The sequence below is a fragment of the Podarcis muralis genome, chromosome 7 (genome assembly GCF_964188315.1).
Source record: "Podarcis muralis chromosome 7, rPodMur119.hap1.1, whole genome shotgun sequence".
In the NCBI taxonomy this organism is placed as follows: domain Eukaryota; kingdom Metazoa; phylum Chordata; class Lepidosauria; order Squamata; family Lacertidae; genus Podarcis; species Podarcis muralis.
This window is the reverse complement of record NC_135661.1, coordinates 35,723,792-35,745,055: the sequence shown is the minus strand read 5'-3', so window position 1 is coordinate 35,745,055 and position 21,264 is coordinate 35,723,792. Positions and strand designations below refer to the sequence as shown.

General features: G+C 43.0%; 1 protein-coding gene across 6 annotated transcripts; it reads right to left on the bottom strand.

Moving 5' to 3' along the window:
* Positions 1-317: 317 nt before the first annotated feature.
* AKTIP (AKT interacting protein) lies at positions 318-20,339 on the bottom strand. Of its 6 annotated transcripts, none has more exons than XM_028740179.2 (11): positions 20,183-20,339; positions 13,315-13,432; positions 12,489-12,694; positions 9,460-9,524; positions 9,275-9,375; positions 6,148-6,236; positions 5,952-6,050; positions 5,126-5,233; positions 3,482-3,542; positions 2,220-2,381; positions 318-1,405 (listed from the first exon to the last, which is right to left on the bottom strand). In XM_028740179.2, the coding sequence occupies exons 2-10, from the start codon at positions 13,354-13,356 to the stop codon at positions 2,235-2,237; spliced, it is 918 nt and encodes a 305-aa protein (XP_028596012.1). In that variant the 5' UTR covers positions 13,357-13,432; positions 20,183-20,339; the 3' UTR covers positions 318-1,405; positions 2,220-2,234. The 6 variants fall into 6 exon arrangements, with proteins under 6 accessions (XP_028596012.1, XP_028596011.1, XP_028596013.1 ...); XM_028740178.2 differs by having other exon boundaries at positions 318-1,402; XM_028740180.2 differs by lacking the exon at positions 20,183-20,339 and adding an exon at positions 19,898-20,051 and having other exon boundaries at positions 318-1,402.
* Positions 20,340-21,264: the final 925 nt, after the last annotated feature.

The window sequence follows — 21,264 nt, the reverse complement described above, 5'->3', positions numbered from 1 at the left end:
TTCAGGGATATATTAAAAAAATCACTGCTGCAAAAACAAACTGACCTTTTTCTTTAAGTAGACCAGTAATCTGTCACCAATGAACTACTGTCTCAGGCTGTACCCCTGAAGGACCCAACAGGTAGGAACCTCAGTATACAACACATTTGCATGCTTGGTCGTGCTAGAAGCCAAGCCTTCCACATAGCACAGGAGTCTTGGGACAACCTATGTTTAGTAACCGTAGTGATTAGACCGAAATTTTAAGGAGGCCTTTCTGTTTAATTCTGAAGTTGATGAACTGAAATATTTCCAAGGAACAAGAGCGACAAGACACATTTTACCATGATTGGTCTTTTATTTTAAGATGCCACTATTAACACATTAGTCATGTCAGTCTCCAACCTAGCTCTCCTTACAGATTTTATTAAATCAACAAATGTGCACAATGAAGAGCACAGATTTTTCTTCTAGTGGTAAAAAGCTCAATGCTCTACAGTCCTGACTAATGTGCAAATTAAGGCTGCCTCTAACATTACTTTGACACATCTTAAGGCCACTGGTATAAGATGCCTGCAAACCGCAAGAAGAAAAGGGATATATATATATTTTCTTGAAAATCCTTTGAGATTTGCTAGTTGCATCAATTTAACTTTTCTACTATATGATGCTTACAGGCAATTGGGTTGTAGGTCTAAAGATTGTTGAACAAGTTATGTTATAAGCAGCCTGTAGTGACAATATCTATTTGGGGGAGGAAGGAAAATTAGATACACATCATACATGCCAATCTCAGCCTCACTGCCCCTAAAAGGGCTAGAAGGAATCAGAACCAACTATTTACAAATTCCATATCCTAATGTATTTACAATAGAAACCAATGCATTTAAAAGTTTTAAATATAGTATTTTACTCTGCTATATTAGTTTACATAAACACAGATTACCTCTGGAAAGTATTTTTCCCACCTGCTCTTTACATTTTAAAAAAACCTACCCCTGGAAGGAAAATTTTAAAAGCTTTTAAAAGTAACCCAATGAAGAGCCTCAGATATTAGACCCCTGAGGCTTTCGTTACCCACCAGGGTGGACTTCACTAACTGGAGTCCAGCCTTGTTAAGAGCGACTTCCAACCTGCAGTTAAAACATATGTAAAATACGAAGAGTCTGAGCAATCCCATTGAGCAGATTTACTTGAGTCATTGCTACCATTTAACTCTTTACTAATCCAAGTCAAGAAGGAAAGCCGCTGTTTGGCTCTCCATTACATTCCCTCTTCCTGCAGAAAGTGTTGAGTGCTTCTTCATTCACAGGAACTAAGTAGGTAGAGTCTTTTCCTCTTTGCTGAAAGGCTGAACCGAGCCAGGCTTCACCCATGACAGGCCAGACACCTGCATGCTTTTGCACTGTTGATCCTCTGCCTTCTTCTAGGAAGATGAAAGAGTGCCATTAAGATGAACTCAGTACTCTCAATTCAACATGAACCATTGTTTTGCAAGGACTGCTTCACATCAGCCCTACTTGAAAAGAAACCCCACACACGCAACTGTACATGCACAATTCTGTTTCCTCATGCACCATGTTGCTGATTCTAAAAAAGATCTTGAGGGTGGGTTGGTTCAAAGGGGGCAGGGAGGGAGGGAAGCATAATTCGGCAAGAATCCCCATTCCCAGCATGTTGGCTTTGCCAGTATGTACAGGTCATGGGAATATGCCCAACCTGGCTGGCTTAGGTGAGTTCAGGATGTGCCTTCCTACAAAAGCAACAGGCAGGTAAGTCTCTAAAAAGAGAGACCCTTTCCCTCCTAGGCAAACCACACATCTTGGAGGGAGATGTTTGCAAGAGCATGTGATGAAAAATGTTAAGGCTTTGACTTAAAAGTAGCAGCAGTCTGCAAACTTCCTTTGCTGCCACAGGATCAGCAGAGACGGAGCTCCACCTTCTCTCAAGTACATGTGAGCCACAGAGGAAGCAGCGGCAAACTGCTTCAATAGTTATTTCTCCCCCCCTCCCCTGTTTTGATGCTATGTTATTTTCATTGAATAGGGCTGGACATTGTCCAGGCCTATTATTGACCCTCCTTTGGGAGTAGCCTCAATCAGCTTCAGAGCAAGAAAAATGCTTTTAAATAAAGTAAGTAAAAATGTAGAAGTGTGACAAACTCCCTACAGATTTCACATATCAAAAAAATCCACATGCACCTCAAACACTGCCAGGAAGAGGGCAGTCTGGGCTCTTACCTGAACATGGTCTGATTATAATATGTGCATCCACCAGTCTGAATGGGTAAGTGAGTAGGGTCCAGCCTTTGAGGGTGGAAGCAGCTCTGCTGAGGGCTTTGGGAAATAAGACCTTCCCAGCCCCAGAGAGAATTCCAGAACTCTAAAGACATACATGTAACCCTAGCAATGATAAACACGAATGTTAATAACTTGACTGGTGGATGAGCCTATTTAAGAAGATGGGGTGGTGGCAGTATGGAGAGAAACTTTAGTCCAGATAAACTTCTGAATTCTAGCCAGCAGAAGGGCTTCTAGGTGCAGAAGGTAGCAGAAAATGTGGTTTTTTAAAAACCCAGCATAGTACCCTTAACCAGTGTTATTTTTCTAGAAAAAGAGGTGCCGGAACTCACCATGAAAGCCTCCCTTCTCTTGAAATTGCGCCCACCTGAGAGGGGCTGGAACTGAGCTTTGGTGGGTTCTGGCTGAAAAAAGCCCTGCTTTTATCGCAATAAACTTTGACACGCCAACTTGCTACTTTAGGGAAGATGTTTGCTTTTAAAAAGCTTGTTGATTTCTTCCTCCTTCAGTCACTTCTACCTTACCCTATGAGATTAGCCAGCTCAGTACCGATCCCAGGAATTACAGGGCCCTTGAGCAAGATGCTCCTCAAGACTACCTCCTCACCACTTCTGTTGCCACTTGCCTCTCTAAATCACAACCATATCCAAGAGAGAAGAAACAGTAAAAGCTTGTGGAGGTTACTGCACTCTTCCCCTAACCTCTTGCTCACACAGAAGGAGCATGTGAAAAAGCCAGCAACAGCAAAGAGAACCAATAGAACGAGGAGACTCTAGGAGCTGGCAGGGGGCCTCTTTGAGGAACACGGGTCTTGGCAGTCACCCAACAATGCCAACCACCAACAGTGAGCCAAGCCACCCTGAAGAAAGTCTTCTGGGCAAAGGAGGTATGTGGGAGGATTAAGCTCCTCCTGGAGGAAAACCCAAACATGTCTAAAATGTTGCCACCCCCCAGCCTGCCAACTAAACACAATTACCACTTCCTTCCCAAGGGCAGGGTGTACTTTGTAGGGCCAGCACAACTGGATTTACAAGACACAACTAACTCTTTAGGACTACGATACTTCCAACATACGTCTGAGATGAGGTTTTATAGAAACATTTCATTTGCATAGAACTTGTATCAGTTGTGCTTCATAGCAAATCAATAGGTCTTGTTTTCAAATCCAGCTACTTGGAGCAAGCTCAATCCCTCTTACGTACCTTCTGGGTCAACATCTTCTCTCTAGCTTCATCATGTATAGCTGGATTCCAGGGTGAAAAACTGTTAACACATAAGAAGAACATAAGCCTGTAACTGGTCTCCAAAATTGAAATAAAATGTCTCCATAGTATGACAGAAATTTGTTTTAAAGACATGCAATAAGTCTGAAAGTAGTACAAATGAAAATGGCCACTTTTCCAAGTATATCTATGGGACACCACAAGTATTTGTGCTTACTTACACACTTCGAACAACAAAATTGGCAAAGTAATTATTCACTCTACAGTAGCTTTCCCAACCTGCTGCCCTCTAGACATTTTGGACTACAACTCCCATACTTTCTGACCACTGACGATGCTGGCTGGGGATGATAGTAGTAGTATTAGTCTAACACCATCTAGGAGGGTACCAGGTTCAGGAATGCTGCTGTACAGATAATCTCGGTAAATTTACTTCAGCTACAAAATGTATTCTATTTATGCTAAGAGGATTAACTTAAAACAGTGTTTGAAGGTTGGGCTGCTGTGATGGTGAAGTCATCCCAGCTGAAAGGTGAAGGGAAAGAGAGAACACAATTTGCAAGCAAGCACAACAAGAGTCTGGAATGCATTGCAGGCCCAGCAGCATTGGAGCCAGTGGCAAGGTGAAAGCACATGCAGCCATACAACAAAAGAGACCGCAACATGTTGGAATAAAATAAGGTCTTAATTTTATTGATTACAGATGTTGGGCAGTTTTATGTAGGCATTAGGTATGTCTCCCAAGATCAACCAGTCTGTCAGCTGGCTGATGGTAAAACGGTGTTGACTAAGGTTAAGCGTAACCCTGCAACGTGCATCGTATCCAGGCAACCTGCCAATGTCACCAATGGACTGTGGCCCATCCACTCCTGAGTGGAATATCTGAACATAAAACGACTCCCCCGGCTCCTTTAGGAGGATACCCGTGACAGCAGAGCAGGGCGACTCCCTACCCCCTGCCCATATGGACTAAGGATCCAACCAAATGCCTTTTCCACCAAGACGTTGTGACAATTGCTATGAGGTAGGCAAAATTCATAGAAGGTCCCAATTGCTCTGCAATGAACATTCATCCCTGGCCCCAAATACATTGAGCAATGTAATCCATAGCAAAGTCCAGGAAGGGTATGCCTCCTAAAATTCAGGCAAATCTTACTCCCTGAAAAGGAGGGAGGGGAATCCAGTGCCGACTACTGCCTGGGCTCCGGCACAGTCAGCTTTATATGCCCAGGGAGTAGGTAGGAAGGAAAAAGTTCCCTCTTGGCTCTGCTCCCAAGCCCTACCCCCTTATAATGCCTGTGACTAGCTACACAGGTGAGTCCTTTGGAATTGGCGCAGCAAGAGGAGGTGGAAGTGCCTTTTCTTGCCATGCCAAAGCCAGGGAGGATGGGGACATCCTGCCGGGGCCACAGCAGAGTTGCAACAGCCTCTCCTAGTGAGGCATGGCAGGAATAGGTATTTGTTGCTTACGTGTTGCAGAAGTGAATAGGAGCACATTAACTTTCATTTTTTGATACACAAGTACCTTAAAAACTTTAGTTGCAGAGGTGTTTTGATCTTAAGACTTTATGCTGTTCTGAGAATGCTGATATGCCACATTACAACTGTAGTACAATTTCCTACCTAATTGCATAGGGATCCTCTATTTTTGGTGGATCAAATAAGTGACTGCTGCATAATTTCACACTGTCAACCACCTTACTCTTGAAAAGTTGAATATCCTTGTCATATCTAAGAGAGAGACCAAGACAAAAAAGGAGAAGACACATTAGATGAAATCAGAACAGTCTATCAATGCATGAAGAACAGAGATTTGTAATCTCCCTTTATCCACAAAGGACAACAGTGCCTTATTTTTACAGAAAGCTTTAATATCAAGAGTTGGACTAGACACAATGCCAAGGCCCAGACAAAATGCCATTTCCACCCAACTGGCATAATTAGGCTTAACTGTGAGCCTCCTGTTCTGCAGCAAGCCTTCTCCAACCTGGTGCCCTCCAAATGTTTTGAACTATAACATTTATAATCTCCAGCTCTTATTTGTAGTCCAAGCTATCTGCAGGCACTAGGTTGAGGAAAGCTGCCACAGCCAATGCAAAATAGAGAAAGGCCACATACCTACAACCTCCCAGCTATCAACTATCAGGAAAGCACAAAGCTCCTTGCCCAAATGCATGATGTTAGTTACAGGGCAGGACACATTACATCACAAGTGCAGAGGAAGAATAAATTGCCATGTACCCACACCACACTAAAACTATCTTCCTATCCAGGTTGGCCCCCTCACATATGTGTGTCTAAATGTCAGAAGCCAATTCTAGGAACTTGCAGCTAAAAAACAATTCTGGAACCGATGCATATAGGAAAATCCATGACATTTGGTAATATGCATGTACTCGTGAGAAAACCTGGAGAAGTACTAGAAAGTTCAACCCTGATAGTAACTTACAGCACAGCAGCCTCAGGATTCAAAGGAATGGTTGTGTCAATCTTGTAGAAGACCCTTCGCGCGTACATCAGTATTTGCCATATGTGATTATGGTTTCGCCTTTAGGAGAAGCACAAGAAAGCCACAGCAGCACCTTTAGTGAAGCACCCAGACACAACTTCTGTTCAATATTTGCATTCTAGAGCATCACACTAACCTCCACTTGGCAAATGCTCTTTTCACATCCAGTTCACCTGAGATGGGATCTACTAGCGGGTGGAAGATGGGCAGATCAAAAACCAAGCGCTGAAAGACAAAGGAGACTTTAAAACCAAGCTGATAACCAACCTTACAGATTAGCTGGCGGGCTATTAACCCCTTTGCATGCAGAACTAACTTTTTGCATTAAAAACGCTTTCCTCTTTGGTCAGTGGAGAGATTGTTATGTAGCTCAGCCAACTAACTAGTTACAAACCTAGAACAATATTCTATAACATTTTGATAACACGCAGCATGAAAGGGTGCCTATTCTTATATGCCACCTTTCAGGGTAAAGCCTTCCTAAGGCAGCTTAAAAAGTATACCTGAAGGGGCGTATCTTCCCCCATTGTTCACTGAGGTCTTCCAAGGGTCTTCTGCTGGTTCCCTCACTGCAAGAAGCAAGGTTACAGGGAACCAGGCAGAGGGCCTTCTCAGTGGTGGCGCCCTCCCTGTGGAACACCCTCCCTGCAGATGTCAGGGAAATAAACAACTATAGTGGTACCTTGGGTTACGAACTTAATTCGTTCCGGAGGTACGTTCTTAACCCGAAACCGTTCTTAACCTGAGGTACCACTTTAGCTAATGGGGCTTCCCGCTGCCGCCACATGATTTCTGTTCTCATCCTGAGGTAAAGTTCTTAACCTGAGGTACCACTTCCGGGTTAGCAGAGTCTGTAACCCGAAGTGTTTGTAACCCAAGGTACCACCATATCTGACTTACAAGACATCTGAAGGCAGCCCTGTATCGGGAAGTTTTTAATGTCTGATATTTTCGCATGTTCTTATATATGCTGTGAGCCACCCAGAGTGGCTGGGGAAATCCAGCCAAATGGGCGGGGTATGAATAATAAAATTTATTATCATTATTATCATTATTATTATTAAGGGGGAAAAGCTTCATATACATAGCAGGGGAAATGTTGATTGGAGCTGTATCCAAGCACAAAGCAGAATATATTTCTACATGTAACTAAATTCTGCAGTGGTTTCACAACTGCTTTTGAACAGCCTCTGAAATGCACTTAATGTCACTGCTTTTGATGGCTTCAGTAAATGTGGTAGGTAGCTAGAGAAAAGACAGCTCTGGGCTGGCACTGTATTAATGAATTAAACGACATGGGTGGGCAGAGAGCAGAGATGTACCTTCAGAGAATGCAAGCCCTCAAAAGGCACAATTCTTCATGAGCACACTGAATACCAGATAGGTAAAGAGCCTGCCTCAGCTGCAGTGGCGTAGCGTGGGGGGTGCAGGGGGGGGCGGCCGCACCGGGCGCAACATCTGGGGTTAGGGCAAATCCACAGGTTAGGGGGCGCAAATCCACAGGTTAGGGGGCGCAAATCCACGGGTTAGGGGGCGCAAATTACTTGCCTTGCCCCGGGTGCTGACAACCCACGCTACGCCACTGCTCAGCTGCACCTTCTCTCCCCCTCCCTAGTCCCCTGACAAAACGATCAATTATCTATTCTATGTGAATGAGCCTGTAACGCTTTACGAAACTAGTTTAATGTTTTGTGTTAAGGTATCACAAGAGGATTTGTATCCTGAAAGGTTGGATATAAAGGACTTAAATAAATGACTATTGCATTGCATTTCCTGGGAAACCAGAACTAATTCTAGTTTGTACATCACTTTTCAGCTACAATTTGTTCTCAATGCAGCTTACAATTATATCCATAGAAAGGGGCAATACAATTAGGAATTGGGGGGGGGGGCATGCATGGTAGTTGGTCAAAAAACTTTATATTTTAATTTATTGTGGATACCATTTGGCTAAGGGGTCACTTACCTAATCTAAAAGCATTTGCAATTGGCTAAAATGTGTTGCTGGTGGATCATAGGGATGTGGATTGGCTTAGTGGAGGGGTGCGGGGAGCAAGTAACTGAGAATCAGGCTTCTTTTTATTCAGTGAAGCCCAGAACACTTAATTCATCATCATCATCATCATCATCATAGACTTTCAGAACACTTAATTACAGAAGCAAGTGGAGGAAGAGCACAGAGCAACTCAGAAACAGACCGCAATATTTTTTTTAATGCAGTGACACAGTTAAGAGACAAACTTTGTTGACCATGCACACTCCTAGTAGATACCATGTTAAATATTTAAATGCCTTTTAAATTTAAGCACTGTTAATATCTCTTTAAAGCTTAAAGTAGCCTCTACCACTGTGTTCTGCCAAAAGCTGCTCTGCCCATTGCCATAAAAACATCCAAGCTTGGCTGACTCTCTTGCCTTTTGAGAACTGCCAGAGCCAAAAGAGGTAACTGAAGTTGGTAAACAAGAACGTTCCGCTGTTTGATCCAAGGAGTCTGATTTTAAAAGCAGATCTCCGAAAGCAATAAAAACATAACTGTGCACAGCAGATGTGGCCAGATCATTTAACTAAGAGAACAAAGCTATGGCAGGCAGATGTTTCTACAGATAACTAAATCTCATAGCTGAATCTGAAACAATCTCACTTGCTAGGAACAGCTGAGACTTGCTACCACCAGAGAAGTAAGAAATTGCCCTCTGCTGACAATAAATGGAAGCTTAAGAGTTGGCGTCATATGAATAGCTAAGAGAATGGTTCAAATCTCTCCTGCCACAAATGCACTAAGTGGCCTTAGGCAAACTATTACAGGGTGAGTCCTTTAAAAGAGGCCCCATGGATACAGAGTACACATGTTACACAGGGCCTCTTTTAAAAGACTCACCCTGCATATGTATTTTATCAGCCACCCCATTCTCCTTAAAAGATTTTAATACTGATTTTTAAATTGTTGTAACCTTCCCTAAGAACTTATGGTGAATGCAGAGTAAAAAAACAAACAAACCCTTAAATAATAATAGCTGTCACCAGCAACATGGAGATATACTGATCTACCTTAAAGGCTGCAATAATAACATATGTGAAGCACTCCTGAATGTTTTAAAAAAGCTCTATAAATGCAAAGTATTTATTATGTAAGCCAGAATTGCCAGTTCTGCCATGGTCTAGCTTGCTGAGCAAAGTCCTGTCCTGGAAGAGAAATATCACATGCCCCACAGCCATCTAAGTAAGTCCACAAATGATGAACGTTTCAGCCTACTGATACTTACTGGGCAGTCACCATCTGGGTAGTTGTCAGGGATGTAGACTGTAAATTTAAACACACCATCCTGGTACAACCCGTGCCTTATGAATATTACTCCAAACCACACTGCAAAAGAAAAAAAAGAAAGATGATGAGATGTAAAAAATAAATAGCTTTGCTATAGGAAGAAAAACCCAGAGATATACTTACTTAATGCTGATTGGTAAGAAGGTTGCACATAGACACCTGGCAGCTTCTGCTTCACAACCAACGTGCTGTAAGGAAACGTAATCCATCTAGTTAGGTTTAAAGTGGCATACACAAACCCCTACTCAAAGGCTCTCAATTAGAGTATACAGTGAATTTCCCCATGATCTTTTTACTTAAACAGCTAAGGATGTTTCTTCCTCACTACCAAAAATGTTCAGAAGCCAGTCAGCCTACCTGCAACAGGAAGACACTGACTTGAAAGCCTCTCCCCTTCCACATGTCCACAGCCAAAGTGCACTCCAATTTATCTAGAGGAGTAGCCTGTGAATCTCAGGACTGGAGGTTTCCCCATTGCCCTGAACCAGCAGGCAGTACAAGTCAAGGCTTTACAAGAAGGTTCTTTCTGACATCAGAGAATCTGAATCAATGCCAGCCACACTCAACTCACTTGCAAGAGCAACAGAAATGCACTTTAAATATCAAACAGGCCTTTGCAAGCTTGTAATAAACCAAAACAGTCAGCCAGCTATTTTATTGGCTTTATGAACTCACTTGGACAGAGTAAAAGACAGGCACGGAAATGGGAGCAGGCATAAAGACAGAAGCCAGCAATGAGAACAAACCATAAATGCAAGTGTGGGAAGGGGGCAGGGCTATGGTTTCTGAAGGCAGGCAATACAGCAACCTTGATGAAGCTAAGCAGGTCTGAATCTGGTCAGCGTCTGAAAGGAAGACTGGGAATCCCCATATATGCCACATGGAGTTCTATGATCGATTGAAGGCGGGATATAAATGCAACAAAGCAAGCATACTCCATAAGGCTAAAGTCAATCTCTCTTTCCATCACTCAGATACACAAAGAAGCTTCCTAGTGGATGAGGCTTTTGATGTAACTGATGCATTTGGGGAGGGGTATATTGGACAATTTAATTTCTGTCCCTGCAGATTTTATTCGTAAACAAAGTGCATTTGTTTCAATCTTGTTTGATTTTGGTTTAGACTATGTTTGCCTCTACCCTGTGACCTTCAGGTAAAGGGTAGATACATAAAACTGCTTTCTAGCCCTGCCTGCAGCACATTGAATGAAGCTATAGGAACAGCAACAATGAATGCATCAGATAAGTAAAACAGAAGCTTGTCCCTTTGTGCTCTCCTTGGCTGCTGCAGACAAAGTTCACACATGTTTGGAGGATGACTTTTGATCATTTCCCTCCAGAGTTTCTGGTATACATTACATAACATGACCAGATTACAGTCCTAAGGGAAGAGATCCAAGGCTTCACTTCTGCTGAAAGACAACTGCGAAAACAAGAGAGTTGTGTTCCCAACACCACAGCATTAATGAATGGAATTTTACCCAGCCATCCTATGACAGCAAAGCGATGGCCATGGGCGGCATTTTGCCAAGTGTGCCTCAAATAAGCTTTCATCAACAAGTAGCTGAAGCATGCAAGCCTGTTTACTTGAACAAAGCCTGCCCACAGAACAATAATGAGCCCCGTCACCAGCTGTGCCCCCAGCAAAGCCTGAATCACAGAAAATGATTTAAACTTTGCAAGCTCATAACACTCATTTTGTGTTCCTGGTTCAGTTTCTACAGCCGCATGAGGAAAGCACTCTCGTTTACTAAGCTGGCTTGTCTCCCCTTCTAAAGGCAGGCTCACAACTATAGCCACTAAACTTGGCAATTTTTGCAAAGGAGATCCACATGGGAGCTGTACAACTTATGAAAGGGCTCCACACATTCAGCTGTAAGTCAGCAAAGCAGAAGGCAGCCTTAATCCAACTTGCCCTTTTGCTATGTCCCAGCTTACAACAGACATCTTTACAAGAGCAAAAGCTACTACAGGATAACAAGAGTTCACACTCAGTGGAAGAGAGAATCACACAGATCCACTCTTATTCATATAGTGCTGCCCCTCTCATGTATTGAAATACACTGCTATTACCTCCATCTCTTTTTCAACAATTTTGCTAATGAACTACCAGTTATGATGTGCAGCTGGGCCAGATAAAAGGAGACTTTGGTGACATAATACGTATATGTGAGTGCTTTGCACGTAGCAACATATTGTTCTCCACTGAGAGGCCCCTGTAGTGAGTGCCTGGGCCTCTACTGCCAGGGGCAAGTTTTGCACCCCTTGAACTGTGGCCTGTTGACTTAGTCCCATAGAAGTGAGTGAGTTCTATGGGTAAATCCCATGTGGCGTAGTGTCACCCCTTCATTTGCCTAGTCCCACTCCATATCCCTTGGGCACAATGCAGTGTGAAAAAGACTGGAATGGACCTAATGACTCTTTTAAAGCATCTTGCTATAATAAAGACAGCAGGACAAACGGTTCCCCAAACCTTGAATTTGCATTCTATTAAGCCAGCACATTTGGTTACTTTGTGACGATAGACTGCTCTGCCTACTTTCTTTTAGCAAATGTTTTGTGCCACTGGGGAAGTGGAAATTCTGTATTGATTTGTTCTGGATGTTTTATGTGAAGCCAATAAAAGGTTTGATGATGATGATTTGGTTACTTTGCTTCAGGCGCTTCCTCTGCTTACACAGGCTTTTTCTGACCTATAGCTCAACCTTTAGCTATTGTGTATCACTACCGATACTAAATATGTTTATACTGCTTTATGAATGTGTTACTTTCACCACCTAGATACTTTGTTTACTGTGCGGTATATTGAATCTATAAATAACTAGTCTCCAAAGATACTACATATTAACAATTGGCCAATTGCAGCTCTGCACACTTTCAAGGAGCATTTGAAAACAAATGTCACATAATTCCAGCTGCTCAAAGAATCCCTCTTCAGCTCCTGCACAGAAGATCAACCCTCAGGAAACTGCCTCACTTCACTTGCCACCAAAGTGAATGCAGCATGTAAAACCACCTAACACATTATTTATTTTATATATTGCTTTTTGGCTTCAAGAGACTATTATAATGAAAAATAAGCACTGATAAGGAACTCCTCTATAAAGTACGAAGTAGTGAATTTCTGAACCGAAAACACACACAAAAACATACAATTCTGCCAGGAGAGAGTATTCTAGGTAGAAAGGTCCATAGGAGGCATGTGTCCCATTTGTAGACTGCGCTGAAAGGGCGGGTGAAGCAGGCTTGGTCATTGGCACAGCATTTTTGGGAATCGAAGGCAGCTGCTTTTTTTGTGTGGTGCGTGGAGGACTGTTCTTCAGCTCGCCAACCAGAGCCTTTTCTTCTGTTTCAGATCTCTGTTAGAAAATGTAAAACATGGGAGGGGGGGGTTAATTGTTCCAGTTGTATCCAATAGTCAACACTCCAATTCATATTCACTAACACTCCAGTTCGGGTACTGAACAGAGGACGTAAAAGATATCCTGCCAGTCCAAACAGTTATGATATATCCAATTGCTTAGCTGAATTTGGCAATTATATAAAATTGGCTACTGTCAACTTTGGAACTGGCTGAGATCTGGCCACAAGTTAAGTAACACACCCAAGTATGCTTTTAAAATGGTCCTCATATATATTTGCCTCACCAGATGATCTGTTTAAACTACTACCCAAAATCTCTTGTGAGCAATCCCCACTTTTGGAGAAAATGTAATCTGAAAGGTCACCCTGAGAAGGCCTGTGATTATAGTTCAACTGAAACATTAAGCTGAGCTTTCTTGCATTCAAGTTTCCTTTCTAGTGGATCCCATGATGGTAATTTTTAATCCACATCAGGTTTCTGATTAGCATATATTATTTAAAGATCCTTTGGATACTCTTTCAGAATATAATAAAACCCAAGGGGGAGGGGAGAGCATCATATAGCACACATTTCATCAACTCAAAATGGCCTGCCTTGCAGTCAGCCACAGCCCACCTTGCGTGTAGAACTTGTAGACATGCTCCAGAAAGGGTTCATAACGTGTATTCCGAGTAGAGGGTGGTAAATCTGCTATGCCACCCAGATAGCCAGCTTTCTGGGATTAGCTTCTGCCCTAGAAACAAAAAAGTGAAGTTACCAAATCAGTGTCATATTGTGATTCCACCCAAATATTAAGAGACACCCCAAACATGTTATACAACCTAAACCACTTGTCAATAGTCTCTACATACCCTCCCAATTCTCTTTCAAGATTGCAGCATGGTTTCGTGGCCACTGAACAGGTTGTTTTACCTGTGCTATTTTACTGGAGCTGAGCGAGAGGACTAGCATGGTATCTATCTTTGTGAAGCACACGAGAATATTTTGTTAAAAACGAGTAGGACCTAATCAGGTAACCTCACCTTTGTTTTCACAGACACCACCAAGTATGCCACGGCCCTTCCCAAGCTATCCAGATAAAACCCGTATAACCAAGGGCTTTTTAGCTGCTATCATGAGTCAAACCATCAGCAAAGCTCTGGCAGAGAAAGGAACTTCTAGTTGTTTTAGTTGTTGGTGTTGTTATGTGTGCAATTTCAGCATTCAAGTTATACAATTTTGCTCAGGGTCACCCACATAGTTCGATTCTCAGATATATGAAGATATATATATATATATATATATATATATATATATATATATATATGAAGATTTATTGCACTCAGCTGGGCTTCCACAAGGCAGCACAGGGCGTTACCTTAGGAAGCACATATTTCCAAACCATTGTTTGGCAAGATGACAAAAATGCAGGGGCGGAGCACTTGCAAGGGAAGATCAGAAGGCACAGGAACAGGGGGGTGCAGCCTGCCCCCCCTACTTATTTCTGGTTTAAGAACATGGAAGGTGGGAGAGAGAGAGTCAAATGATGTGCAACTGTCTCGAAAAGCAACACTGGCAGATCAGATATAGCAGGTGGGGAAGAGTTAAAGACCACCCCCTCTCACAAATGCCCCGCATCACATTATGGTGTGGACTCAGGAACCTCGTGTTTTAACTGCAACATGTAGTCGCACCCTCAGGAAAACAAGCAGTAGATTCCAAGTAGCATTTTTATTGTCAGTGGGAACAACTCATGTATCATTGCATGAAACTTCTCCCTTAATAGATTATCAAAGTAATCTACTACAGTATACTATGACTCACTGCAACTCAGGCTTCAAAGGAACAGTAAAAGACACAAGTGTCACCTTATTGTACATCTCTTTCTAGTCCCATCTAATAGACCCATGGTTACTTGAAGGGTTTTAAGACAAATTCATTGCGCTCATTAGAAAGTAAGAATGGTGTAGATGTTACCACTCTTCTAACTTCCTGAATAGTTAGCATTAGGAAAATGAGATTTCAGCATCTGAATATAGCATGTCCTGCCATTGCTGCATGCTACTCTTCTAGTAATCTTCTGTATCTTTAATTAAGGAGTATACTTAGAAGATAAACCTATTACATCAGCACTTGGAGTTAACATTTCCTGGGTCACAGAGCTCACAGAGCGGATGAGGCCTCACATACATGAGCCAATCTTGCTGGAACTGAGTATTCTTTATGTTGTTTGAGCAAGTTGGCCCACTGTACTTATTGCTGTTGATACACACCCCATGCTGAACTAAAGTTTTGTGTTGATCAACCATTAACGTCATGCTTTCAAGACAGGCACCAAACAACAATGGCAATTTCAGATACCCCCTTCTTAAAATATATGCTATCACTTTAGAATATCCCAGCTGATATGCAAATGCGTTTGTATCCCATGAAGCCTTTATTATGGAAAAAACTATATTCTTACCACAACAGTTCATACATCTCTAATGAAAACTCCAATATAATTTTGACTTGATCAGCTAATAGGCGTGGAACCCAGTTTCCCCATTTCCCAGGGGAAGCAGCAGCAAGAGCACAGTGCTAATCCTAATCTATATATCGACACCAAGGTGTATTGTTAAAAATGTAAATGCTAAGTTATTCATAACTGATGAGGCATATATACATGTCAATCCTAAAGCTGATCTCTAAACTGAATACAGTATGCCTCTACCAGATACATTACAGAAGGTTTTTGTATGCAAATGCAGAAGAACCAATTCGATCACTTAACAAAATCTTTTTTTGTTTTATAGCCCACTTTTTAAAAAAAATCTTCTACAAAAGCAGCTTGCATCAGGTTTAAAATATACATCCAAACCATAAACAGCTACTCAAAATGCACAACCAAAATTAACAACAGAATCATTGTGAGTAAAAGGACCACAATAAAATTATCCACATTCCAATAAGCAGGTATTCTCTGATACCATGTTTAAAGCTTGGAAAGTTACACAGGATGCAGTCTCTAGCCTCTTCAGGAATTGAATTCCATAAGTTTAGGACCACCATTGAAAAGGTCCAGTTCAGAGTTTCTGCCAGCCTGTTTGCCTTCACTAGCAGACACTGAATGTATATCTCAACATATGAGCAGCAATGAAGGTGTAGGCAGTCCTTCAAGTAACCCAGCCTCAGCTGATGGAGGGCTTTAAAGGTCATAACCAGGACTTTGGACTGGGCCCAGATATACACTGGCAACCAGTGCAACAGATACAAAAATCAGTGTCACATGTTCTGGCCACCTGTCACCCACCAAAAACTAGGCAGTCATATTTGGTACTAGCTGAAGTTTCCAAACTTGAAAGGCGGCTCCACAAAAAGCATGTTAAAGCCATCCAATCTGCATTTAACAAGGGCAGGGAAAACGGAGGTGAGATCATATAAACAAACTTCTTACACACCTTGTCATGCAAGAGCATTCAACACTACAGGATCTTAAGCAGAGTAGAAATGATGACCACTCCCATACCCTGGATGCTTCTGAAATGGCTGAGAGACCAGATCTTCATGTGCTTTTACATTTTGTACTCATTAGTGCACCCAATCTTATCATTTTGATGCTAAACCTAGTAAGCTAATTGGCTAAATAATATCTCCCTCCCCAAAGGGACAATAGATTGTTTCAATAGGTTTCCATCACTACATCCTGATTTATGTGGCTTTATTCAACCACAAAGGCTCTGTGGTTTACAAGATGACCTTAACTACTTCTCCCTTTCTCAAAGCATTAGAACTCGTGGCCATCAAGTGAAAGTGAATGTTCAGGCCAGATAAAATAAACTATGCACGGTGTGAAGAAGTACTAACTGTGGAACTCATTCCCACAGGAGGCAACGACAGCCACCAACTTGGATAGTTTTAAAAGAGGATTTGGCAAATTTATAGAGGATAAGGCTATCAATGGCTACTAGCCATGATAGCTTTGCTCAACCTTCTCTGTCAGAGACAGTGTGCCTCTGAATATCAGAATATCATGCTGGGAATCACAGGTGGGCAGAGAGCTGTTCCACTCAGGTCCTGCTTGCGGGTTGCCCATAGGCATCAGGTTGGCTGCTGTGAGAACAGAATGCTGGTCTAAATGGGCTGTTGACCTGATCCAGCAAGCTCTCCTTATGTTAACTACCATCAATCCCAGTGAGCACCATTCCCAGCTAATACAAGTTAGCCAAGAGTATAGCTAACTTCGCATTTCTGCAAAAAGAAGGAACGCAGCTTAGGGAAATGATTTTGAGCTCAGAGTTGGCAATCCTCTGCTAGACCTGTTATAAAACAGAAAAGTCTATACAGTAACCTGACTTTAGCATCCACTGCTTTTTCTCAATCCTGGAATAAAGTATACAATACTTCCAAGGGAATCTCAACAAGCCCCAGATATATATGCTGCTCTCAAGCTACTGTCTCATGTTCTATAATATGCAACAAGTTAAACTCAGTAATATAGTCAAAGGAGGTTGACAGGCTCTTGAACACCAGCACTCAACAACTTCCACTTTTATTTCAAGTGTCCTCTTATAGATTGCAGCCCTTAACTCACACTTTTATGATCTTAAGCCTCAATGATTTTGAGGGAAGTTACAAGAACCCAGTTAGGTTCAAGGATGGAGCAGATTTAGAATAAAAAAAAATGGGGGGGGGGAGAAATTCTCACAACCAGTACTTACCAAGAATTTCACAAAACAATCTGTTTTGAAATTTCTATACAGGGTTTAAATCACTACTATCCCCTCAAGAGGCAGAAATTGTTTTGTTTCTGCCACTGGGTGATTAAAACAATACCAAATGAATATCCAGCTGTATCCTCCTTCTTAGGTCTATTAATTATCCAACCTGTTATCACACGAACGCACGCACACCCCAATACGGCTATAATTCATATAGCTACCCATGCCATATATGAACTACAACTAAAGGAACACTGTATGTGTGCTTCCCATGGTACTAGCTTAAGGTTTTAATGCTAAACGAGAGTGTGTGAAGCAGTTCCTGAACAAATAAATATGGTTACCCAAAAGCGCATATACTAACATACTCTTTCCCTGCATGGACCATACAGCAAATTAACTGTGCACATGCTTTAAACAGACAGCTGAAGGGCAAATTCTTGCTAAGGGCACTGTATGTTTCACAGGAGAAGGAAGGGGGACTAACAAGCACACCCAACCATGAAACACCTTGGATTCTGAACAATGCAATCAGTATTTGTTGTTGTACAGTCTCTCTTCATTTCAGAGGGACTTAAGCAGGGCTCATAATAGATCCCAAAAAAATTAATAGCAGATTCTCCAGTGTTTTTCCCCCCTTTGTCCTGTATTCATGATCCACTTATTTGTACATTTTAGCAAGTTTTATTCATGACCCCACTATGGCTCTGCTTTCCTTTTCCCTCTGAGTTTATATATACTCTTCGCAAGCCATCTTCAAAGAGGCATGAGCTCACCTTATGAGCATGCAACATAAAAATAGGCTAGTTGAGAAATAGCAACAGGTTAAACTCGTCTGCCAGGTCCATTAAAATGCTGTCACACCTCCTCACCCCAGTGCCTCTTAATAATCTCCTATAGCAACCCTTCTTATATGTCATATTCTGGACACCTATATTTGTCCACCTAATTGATTTGGTTGCAATATGCAAGGGTATGCACCAAGGCAGATGAACTCCCTACTGATGAAGAGAGGAGCCGAAATAGGTCAGATGAAATGGTGCTGCCTTAACATTTAGTTCAACCATTTCACAGGGAGATAAACCCCAGAGAGCTGAGGGGAGAAAACGAGAAGAGTTCAAAATAAGCAAAAAAACGGTGGGGTGAGAAAGCTTGCAGTTAAAAAAACACATACATCTTTGAGAGCAGGCTTAGTGGTAGGGATCTCTTTATTTCAACCCAGACTGTGTCACCAATATACTCAACTGACTTAATTTACTTACTGATTGGGTGGCCAAGAACATTAGATGGAACAAACCAGAGGTCTACCTCATCCAGCACAGCAGCCAGCCAGGTGCTTATGTGAAGCCCACACAGGTGAACCCTTGATCAGCAAGGAAACAACACAACCTCCCAAGAGGCATTCACAGAGAATTAGCACAGTACTCTTAGGAACAATAGCTCCTTGTGTAAAAGTCACAGAATGGGTGGCAGATACAAAGCAGCACAGAATTTGAAGCTCAAAACTATCTTCACTCACCATAAGTGAGGTTCTCCAACATAGGCCACATAAATCCAACAACCTAAGTCCCTAACCCAGCTAACTTCCTAGCTACCTTTTCTTCAACATGTTTTCTCTACTATTAATAAGAGAAATAGTAACAAGAGGTAAAATTAAAAAGTATTGCATCTAAGTTAATTTTCTCTCATTGAGATATAACAATTTTTTTTCACCTTGTATTCTAGCATACCACTTTTAAAAGGCAGGCTTGCCACTGTGAGCCAGGATCTTGACAAGCAAACACTTACTCACCTGCTTACCTTTCTTCCATTGTGTTAATTTTAATCAAGCCAGGGAAGCTTCACCTGCTGAGCCACTTGTCAAAATGACCAGCCAAGGCTGGTACCCTGAATGGCCCTGCACCTTTGTACCAGCAGTATGGCAACCAAGTCCTCAACAAATGAAGCTTCCCCTGCCCGCCTCACAGGGATAGAGAGAGATGAAAAAGAGCATCACCCACTTTTTAAGAACAGTGGCTTTGCTCCTGCGAGCCAACAGCATGTCAAGCAGAAGTTCAGCAGGTGAAGTTTTATTTTTTAATTACCCCTTTGCTAAGAAAGGAGGGGAGAGACTTTGAACTTCTGCTTGTTAAGCTGCTAGCTCAAAAGGCACAGGAAAGGAAGGGATAACACGGGCACCTTTGCATATGTGCCTTCCAGCTAGCAGAAGTTCAGCAGGTGAACGTCCTCCCCCCCCCACACCTAATTTCCAATCCCTTCGCTGGCAATATGGGAGGGATGGAGGGGGAAGGCTCTACCTGCTGGACTTCGGCTTGTCAAGGTGCTGCTGGCTCAAAGTGCAGGCGCCAGGCCAGGTGAACCGAGAGGCACCACGGAACCCTCCTCCCTCACTCAAGGCAACAGCCCTGCCAGGTGAGACCCGTCATACCTGCCTCGGGAGCCCCAGAACCTCTCGGGCACCCACCTTCTTTCCCCTCCATCCCCACCCCCGTTCGCCGTCCCCTCCCCACTCGGCAGACCTTCAGCTTCGAAGGCGGAAACCTCCCGCGCCCGCCACCGCCCTCGAGCGCAGGCCGGGCTGTCAGCTCGAACAAACGCGTTCCTGAGGGAGGGGAAGGAGGACGGGCGGGGGGAGAGAAATCTGGTCCTCCTCAGCCACCGTCGCAAAGGCCGCACCGGGCAGCGCACATGCGCACTCCTCGCCCTCGCGCCCATCCTTCCACCGACTTCACGGCGGGCGGGCCGCGACTCCAGGTAACGCAAGAACACCTCGCCACGCGCACCCCTGCCTTCCGCCAGCTCACCGCGATCGGCTCGCCTGCCCCAGCCGCTGCTCCTCCTCCCAGCTTGCACCCATCGAGGCTAGGTACTCATCCTTTTGGCCGCGGATTTCCGGCGGAGGTTGGCACCCTCATTGGTCCGCGCGCGAGCCAATCAGAGGACAAGCCCCTCCCCGCCATCCTTTTGTGACTACCATAGTAACGCCTCGACGCCCCCTTGTGAGGCGAAGAGGGAAACGTGAAGCCGCCTCGGTCTGTTGTTAAGAGGCGGGGCCCGGCGACGCCCAGTGCGTGGATCCGGATTGGACAGCGGACCTGTCCACCTCGAAGAGAGGCGGGCGGCAAAGAGAGGTGGGAGCGTTCAGGATTGACGGTCCGGACAGCCAATTTCTGAACGCAGATTGGTTGGCGGGCGCGCGAGCTACCAATGGACAAATGCGCGACGGGAGGAGAAAGGCACTTATTGGTGACTCGGGAGAGGGAGTCGTGAGGCGGGGCCTGAAGTGTAGCCAAAGGGCTTGGTTCTCCTTCGCTATTGTGTTTTTCAGTACAGATTCAAGCGAATGAAAACAGCTAATCGGTTGTTATGAACAGTAGCAGTTATTAATAACAACTGTAGCATTAATCATTAATATTTGTAATTAACTGTTGCTGATTATATTGCTTGGTGCCTTATTACTTTTAATTAAAGAATTAACATTATTTGTCTGTTGTCTTTTATTGCTTTTGATTAAGTAAATAAATAAATAACATTGCTTATTGTATTCTACTGTTTTTAAATTAAATAATTAACACTGTTATAGTGGCTGTTGTATTCTATTCTTTTTAACTTACTGCAAACTGGTGCTGGAAAGGCCAGTATAAAAATCTTGGCAATAAAACAAAAATGCAAGAATGCAACGAGTACCATATTCATCCTTTCATTGTTTTTAATTATTTGGTACCTGGACTCCTAAGGCAAACCTGTCAGCTAGCAGAGGAAGGAATTGAGAAAATTCCTTGCTTTTCTCCCTGTTCTGAACTCAGCCAAGTGCTCCACACCAAGAGTTCCCAAATTGTGGGCCATGGACTACATGTGGTCCACAAACTTCATGTAGGTGGACCAC

Excerpts from the sequence above, each read along its gene's own strand:
- AKTIP (XM_028740179.2), bottom strand. The coding sequence starts at position 13,356 with ATGAACCCTTTCTGGAGCATGTCTACAAGTTCTACACGCAAG. Across the intron at positions 12,695-13,314 it reads CTACAAGTTCTACACGCAAG|AGATCTGAAACAGAAGAAAA; the intron begins GTGGGCTGTGGC and ends ATTTTCTAACAG. Across the intron at positions 9,376-9,459 it reads TTCTTACCAATCAGCATTAA|TGTGGTTTGGAGTAATATTC; the intron begins GTAAGTATATCT and ends TTTCTTTTGCAG.